The 8,013-nt window shown below is 38.6% G+C and overlaps 1 protein-coding gene across 3 annotated transcripts in view; it reads left to right on the forward strand.

Annotated features, from left to right (window-relative positions):
• Positions 1–8,013, forward strand: part of LOC109954703 (Scm polycomb group protein homolog 1) — a 24,743-nt gene that overhangs the window by 4,278 nt on the left and 12,452 nt on the right. For 2 of the 3 annotated variants that reach the window (XM_020590209.1, XM_020590210.1), the window contains exons 7-9: positions 787–875; positions 1,150–1,396; positions 7,061–7,305. In XM_020590209.1, the coding sequence (XP_020445865.1) occupies positions 787–875; positions 1,150–1,396; positions 7,061–7,305 (581 nt within the window). The remainder of the gene's footprint in view (positions 1–786; positions 876–1,149; positions 1,397–7,060; positions 7,306–8,013) is intronic. The other variant, XM_020590211.1, reaches the window with a different exon arrangement.

The raw sequence follows: 8,013 nt of genomic DNA on the forward strand, positions 1-8,013 counted from the left end.
AGTTTTACCCCACTTATGGAAATACAAAATCTTTTTTTGGTTGTACGTATACCATGAATTTTTTAATTTAACTGGCCCCTTAAATTGTATCCCCTTCCCTTTCATTAAATAGTTTTTGAATTCCACCAGGTAATAAATTGTTCCTGGCTTTATACATAAACACTGCAGTCTTATATCCCACTAAATCAAAAAATTTTAACAATTTAGACTGTATGAAAGCTCCATTGGTGTGATCCCTGTACCCCATCTTATGCACAATTCTTATCGCTCTTTTTTGTAATATATACAATGGTTGAAGTGAGCTTTTGTATGTATTCCCCCAGTTTTCAACGCCATACTCTAAGTATGGTAGAATCAATGAAGAATTCAAAATACGTAGTGCTTTCCCGTCCAAAATATATCTAACCCTTGCCAATATCGATATATTTTTTGCTATTTTGTTCTGAACATATCTGATATGAGATTTCCAGGAGAATTTGTCATCAACTATTATAAGAGAACCTTTTAAAAAATGTCTTGCTTTGTCTGAACACCAATAAAAAAAAAACTCAAAAGATATTCAGCTTGCAGTAACACAACACAGAAAGTGAACAAATACATTTTAGAACTGGAACCAGAGAGAGAAAGTTAGGATATAGAGTTTTTGCTTGAAAAAGGAAACGATTAATTGATTACCAGCATACTGTAGCTGCAGATTCATTTTCAGCCCACTGACCAGTGTCACTGTGTTCATCATCCAACCCTTGGATATAAAGATGGTTTAGCTGTAACAATTGTCTTCTTCAGGTTTCCGGCTCAATGCATCTTCCTGGCCCATGTTCCTCCTGAAAACACTAAATGGAGCTGAGATGGCACCTTCTCGCATCTTTCACAAGGTACCTGTACAAGGCTCACAAGCTCAGCATGCTCTGTAAAGCTAACTGCTCTGTTATTTCAGGGAGAAATCAAGCATGTTTGTTTACTAGTCATAGTTACTCATGCAAATCTGAGTTCCCGGGGATCTTTTAATCTATTGCCTGTTTGAATAAGGAACCTTATCACTCGTATCCAAAATTCAGCAGCGTTAGGTTGATTTTACTGTTTCTCCCTTCTATAGATAAATGCACAGCATATCTGCCCCCCCCCATTCTTTCTCTCTGTGCTTCCCAGCAGGAGCCTCCTGCCCCAGAGCAGAACTCCTTCCAGGTGGGCATGAAGCTGGAGGCAGTAGACCGAAAAAATCCTCACTTTATCTGCCCAGCCACAGTGGGTGCATTGCGTGGCGTTGAGGTGCTGGTCACCTTTGATGGCTGGCGAGGAGCATTTGACTACTACTGCCGCTATGACTCACGTGACATCTTCCCTGTTGGCTGGTGCGCCCTCACGGGAGACAACCTTCAACCACCTGGCACCAAAGGTACATCAGCAACATAAACAGTAGACGGGAGGCTTTATGGGAAAAAGATTACAACAAATGTTTCATGTCACTTACCTCTAAGCTGCCAGTAGGGGTGTGTGATATAACAGTATTAGATGGTGAGTGATTAAAACATGTCCACAATCTACCTTTACAGAGAGATCCCTTGTATTGTGCAACACCATGTAACATACATTCATATTCCTTATTTGACAATGTAGCGGCATGGCTGTCAACACAGAGTTGTCTGTCTAATAAAAATTCAACATGTGTAATATGGAACTGGTTTGGATTGAAGTGACACAGCACAAACAACAGGTATTTGCAGATGTTACATAGATAGCATTTGCACGTCAGATGGCAACAAGACAAATCTTTTTAACCACCTCAAAAGAAAGAACCTGAAAGAGTATGCTGGCAGTGAAACAGTCAGAGGACCCACGTGCGTGCATCAACTGCAACTACATAGCCAACGGCTACACGGCCAAAACGAACAACTAATGACAACATTTGAGAAAGGCGCTCCATATGACGGAACCTGTAAGCTCTGGAAAGAGGTAACCAATGCAGTGGCATTATACCTGGACAAGGATATGATTCCCCAAAAAACTGTAGAAAAAATAGGGTTTCAAAATACTGCTCCAGAAAGCTGATCTGCTGTATGAAATATCCACCCACAAATATTTTTCCAACACGGCCATTCTGCTACTGTAGTATTCCACAACAGCAACTGATTTATGCTGTAGTTGCAGTGCTGAATGCTCTTTATTCTGTTTTTCTATTAGGTTGTTTTTTTGTTTTTTACCTCATAGGGTAATATTTTTAAACGGAAATTAGTTTGGTTGTACTGTAAAGTAACTTGCAAAATACTCCAACCAACCAAAATTGTGATTAGATCATATATTGTGATACTGCCTGAAAAAAATTATGAAATGTTATTTTTGCCATATCGCCCACACCTAGCTGCCACTGTGCTTGTTGGGTGGTCAGATAGCCTCAGCAACTTTTGTTGCCATGACAGGAATGTCTGTGTATGTAGCCATGCAGATAACCTAAGTTGCGTGCTATGAGATTTCTGCCTCCACTGCAATATGATGGGGGTAACTGGAGGTCATGGTGGTCACAGCCTTGAACTGACATTTAAAAACATCAATAGTTGTACATCTTTTCGGAAACCATGCCCCTTTTATTTTGGATTGTCTACAGAACACACTGTCAGCACAGCAGTTTACACTGGTAGTGCTTCTTCAGTAGGACGTGGATTGAGTGAAAATTGTTCAGGTTTTTGTCTGCAAATTGTCCGGAGTGTATTGCTTCTGAAATGACTCATGTTTTTTACCTTGAGCACCACAAACAAAATTAAATGTACCTTAACTACTGTTTGTTGGAGGAAGCAGACAGGTATTTCACAACCTCAGTGTATGTCACCAAACTGTCGGTATGGGTGTGCTGAGCCTTTTAAAATTAGGTTTATTGTTATATAGTTTATTATGTTACTACTTTGCAATGCTAATATATTAATATTTAGTATACTGTATGGTATCTGAAGTTATACACTTGGTGAAATTAACACTTCCATCAGTTAAGTCTCTTCAGAAATGAAACTTTATAACTTTCATAAAAGTATTTATTTCTGGCCTAGATATTGGATTTCAGTACACTGTACTCTCCACACACTGTGGGTTAACATGCCATCTATGCTATACAGAAAATACAAACACTCATAAGTTGATTTATCTTTCTGCATCTTTTCTTATTGACATTGAGTAGGTGGTTATCTATCTGTCTATCTATCTATCTGTCTGTATTGATTTTAAATGCAAGAACTGTTGCAGAAAAGTGATTTGTTTGGTTTGTTTGCAACAGATTTAATCATCATATTCTCTTGGAGTTTTGCTAGTGATTTTCATGGTATTTGTGTGTTTTGTTGGCTGATTGTGGTTTGCAGTGTGATGGAAGTACATCAGAATAAGCAACATTTGACCATGTCATCAGCATGAGATTTTTTTTTTTTCAAATTGAATCTCTCTACCGATAGTGTGTTCTTTAGAGCTGTGTTTTAAAAAATGGCTTCCATTTATACAGTAATGTCCAGACTAGTTTAAAAGGTAGTACAAGTAGGAATGTCTGTGTTGTTGCTTGTTTAATGACTATTTTTGAATACAATCCGACAGTGAGCAGTACATAGTTTATTTTTTTCCACTTGGCAAGCAAAGATTAAAAAAAAAGTCTGTTAAAGCTGGAATATTTTAGAAGTTTTAGTTATATTAAGTTTTTCCAGCATGAATAAAAAGAGGCAGAACCAGAGCTGGGCAACAGGGTAAGCATTTTGTTGTCCAAAAAACATCTAAGAAAAAAGGGTTATCAGCTACAAGGTCAGCTGTACTCATGTGTTAGAATTCAGTAATTGAAGGAGTTGAAAAGGAAAGAAGGAAGTGGGAAGGCAGGACATGTCTTTGTAGCCGACTGGTGTTTTATGAAGGCCTGGCGCTAACCCACTTGGCAGAGTTGGGCCATGACGTATTTGGAATGAGTCTCAGTACCCCCCTCCGCAGGCCTCTCGTTGGCACTATGTCTAACTAGGTCTGATTAGACCTAGAGTTAAGAAAGGGTATTGAAACGAAGAGAAAAGACATATTCTGTGAAACGTGGAGTGTTTACATTGTCACTGGATGGTGGGAGGAGAGAGGAAGAGAAGGGAGGAAAAAGACAGGAAGGAGGAGCAAGGCAAAGGAAGAATTGGGATGGGACAGGGCAGGAGGAGAGGGTGAATCTGAGGACAGCTGTGCAGGCAACCACACATTTTTGACTTTCCTTTGAACAAGAGAGGTGAGTGAAGACAAATTCAATTTCAGAAATGCAGTCAGATTGATAGTTTAAAGTTCTAGTGAAGAAATCTTGCTGTAATGTGAAGCGGGCAGCGGTAGCTTTGTGAACTCAATGAACTCTGTCTCAGAGCACTCAGGGGAAGTAAGAAAACAAGGGTTTGCCTGTTACATGTTTGTTTGGCTGTATTTGCAATTATCACCATTAATCAATGAACAAGTAACTTTGTTTTAAACATATTATTGACGGTTTGTCCAGTTTGTGGAGGATTAATCAAGTGTCTTGTTTTTTCTTAGCGTCACAGTGGCTCCCCTTTGAAAAGCATCAGGAGCCAGCAGACTGAGCAGAGTATTGATTGGTTTGCCTGTGTAGAACTGTGTTTAATACATGCAGCCCCAAAGGCCATGACCTGCGTTAATGACTGTGGCCACTGCTCTTGTAAATTTGTCCCGAGTTGATCCAGGACGAATACCAGTGTATTTTAGTTGGTGTGTGCATGCCTGGTGTTACTCACACTGTGGGGACTGAAACGTGTTTACATACTGACATTGTGGAGACTTGGCCTTCCCCATGAGGACCAGATGCTGGTGCCCCTTATGTTTTATGGTTAGGGTACGGCTCCAGGAAATGGATATAAATCAATGTAAAGTGCCCATGAGGAATGAAAACAAACGTCTGTGTGTGTCTGTGTAGACTTGCAGGTGTATGTTAAGCCAGCTATACTGGCTTTAATGTGGTTCTTTTTCCTATGTGATTGTTTTTTCATGCACACATTCTTGATGTATTGCCAGCTGTGGTGACTTATAAACAACCAGATAAGCTGCGTACTTTACATATGTTCAATATGTAGTATAGGCCCTCTCTGAATATTTTTTACCATGTGTCTTTTCCCTCAGTAGTTCATGTGATTTCTGAAATGCTACCCATCAAAAAAGGAAGGGTGTGTGTTAATGGGTGGAAGTTAGAGAGATAAATCAGAGACTCTCACAGCTGTCAGCAGTGTGCTACTCTATTAGGGTTTGTTCTTCAGGCTAAAGTGCTCAGTTTTTAAAAACAATTCTAGCCAGCAGGAACTTGATGGTAGATCAGAAGAAAATCATCTTTGGTTACTCCAGCCCCTCTATCTAAAACAGCTCTTTTTTTTAAAACCTTTTTTTCTGATTCCTTTCAGTCCTTTTTTTCTTCATCTTTTGTTTGGTGTTATGGACAGTAGTTTATGCAGGTATTATCTGTCTGATAGCTGTCCCTGGTAGGCTAAGTGACTTTCTTATTATCTGTCTGATGTCACAATGCTACCATAATGAAATAAACTTCCTCTCTTACCTTTACTGTTAGCTGGTCATATTCGTTTGGCTTTACTTGCTTGGTGGTGCTTAGAAATGTTTTACATTTTATATGCACATGGTATTTGGGAAGTTCAATTTTTCATTTCAGTTTTATTCAGAGTTTAGAAGTAAGAAATTACAGGTGATCCAGGCCTTTATGTCGCTTGACACATTTAACCAACTGATCAGATTCATAGATAACTGTTAATAACTGAGTATCATCTGCATAGGTGGATGTTGATTTAATTAGAACTTTTTTTATGTTCTAGCAAAATGTTTATCTTTTTTTTTCACACCACAAATAAAAACCTTTGCTCAATCAGTGGATATTTGGGTGAAGGCATCCGTCTTAGAAACTGATTTATCTAGTCCGGTCAGAGAAACCCTTACTATACAGTGGAGATAAGTGGATACAATGGTATCTATTAATCACATATGAATGGAAACTATGTTTTGTTTGATTCATTTATCTGTCTGTCCATTAAGGTAATCTGCATGCATTAGTCTTTATATTGATAGAGAAAGTATCATGGTTACCACATTAGCAATGTACTGATGTCATATTATAAGACAGTGCATCATGATTAACTAGGTGGATTATTTGTCCATTCCTTAATCTAGTTTCCATGTAGAGAAATAGTACTGCAGTGAATTTCTCCCTTTAATTAAAAATTCACAGAATGATCAGTTTTAGAAAGCCAACTCCAGCCTGCACTTCTTGAACCACTCGCCCTCATTCCCGCTCTGTTCCTGCTCATTCTCTCACTGTGGAGCACACTTGAGTCTGAGAGATGTAGTTTGGTGTCCTCAGGTCCTTAACTGAGGAATGAAATTCAAGTGAGGAAAACTGTTTCACTGCTGAGAATATTTGACCTCATCTGCTGCTATGAGTAGCATGAACACGAGTCTTTCTGGATTTCGTTGTTAAGCAAATGGAAGGATATGTGATTTTTAAAATATAATGCAACAAATTGTGAAAATGAAGTTGTACATTAGTTCAGCATTTTAGAAAAGTTTTTTATAGGATAAGTGATTGACAGTGATGAGTCATAAGCAGTTAGGATGCATAATGTGCATATGTTAATATGTGTATGTTCATATATGACACAACTCGCTTCTTGGTTGACTGCTGCTTAGAGTTAAATGGGGGGCTTAGCCAACAGCACAAATGCTTGTTGGATGTGTGGGAGCTTGTGACTCATTCTGCCCTGTGTGAGCGTGGTGTTGATTTAGAATCAACAAACATCTGTTAGTCTTGTTGTTCTCATTATATAATCCCATAATGAATCCTACTTTCAGATTAAATACTCACATTAATGGAAAAATGTGTTCTGAACTCACAAATGCAATTGAGAAAGTAACTACTCTGGCTATGCAAAAAAGATTTTGTTTACCCCCCATGATTAAATGGGAAGCCTGAAGCTGTAATTCTTATATTATTTTTTGCTGTTTTGCCAAAGCTTTTTATTCAAGTCCCATTTTCTTATGCATCTGTCTATCTTTGCCCATGCAGTAGTGTTGCCTAAGAGCCTTGGGGCACTGACAGACGGGAGTGTGGAGAGTCCAGCCATGCACCCCACCCCCACAGTGGGCAGACCACCTGGTCAGAGAGGACGAAAGCCAGGCCGCAGGAAAACCAGGGTAACAGGACCCTGGGGTCAGAAGGGCTCAGTGTTGGGACCACAGAGCATCCAGCCAAACAAAGACCTGGGGGCGGTCAAGATCCCCAAGAAACGAGGACCCAAGCCTGGCAGTAAGGTAGGCATGACATGGTTCAGAGATACCACCAGGCACAGACTGTTGCTTTCAATTGCAAGAATTACAAAAAACACATTTAACAGTACTGTGCAAAGGTCATAGGCCACCATAGATTTTGGTGTTTTGATTTTTTTTTTTTTTTTTGATTTTTGATTTATTCTTTCAAGCATGTAAAGACAGTTGATATGTCAACACACATAATTTTACACATATCCAACAAATGCTAATCCAATATCAATTTGCTTATACCTAATACATGCTTGAATGGAGTAGGAAGAAGTCAAACTTATCCAGTCCTACCCCATGACATCATCTTACCATCATTGGTTTGCAAGCAGTAAATGATTCACTTCTATACCACACAAGTAATATACTAAAAAATTATAACAGAGTGTTAACATTCATACACCACACCCACAATGTTCCATCTAATTAATCATTAAGCCTGTTCTTGCATATATCTTGATTGACACATACCTTTATATTTATGTTTAAACTCATCAATTCTATTACTATTTTTTATGTCCACACTTAAATTATTCCATAGTTTTACCCCACTTATAGAAATACAAAATCTTTTTTGGTTGTACGTATAGCATGAATTTTTAAATTTAACTGACCCCTTAAATTGTATCCCCCTTCCCTTTCATTAAATAGTTTTTGAATTCCACCAGGTAATAAATTGCTCCTGGCTTTATACATAAACAC

The sequence above is a fragment of the Monopterus albus genome, unplaced genomic scaffold (genome assembly GCF_001952655.1).
Source record: "Monopterus albus unplaced genomic scaffold, M_albus_1.0 scaffold11.1, whole genome shotgun sequence".
Taxonomy (NCBI): domain Eukaryota; kingdom Metazoa; phylum Chordata; class Actinopteri; order Synbranchiformes; family Synbranchidae; genus Monopterus; species Monopterus albus.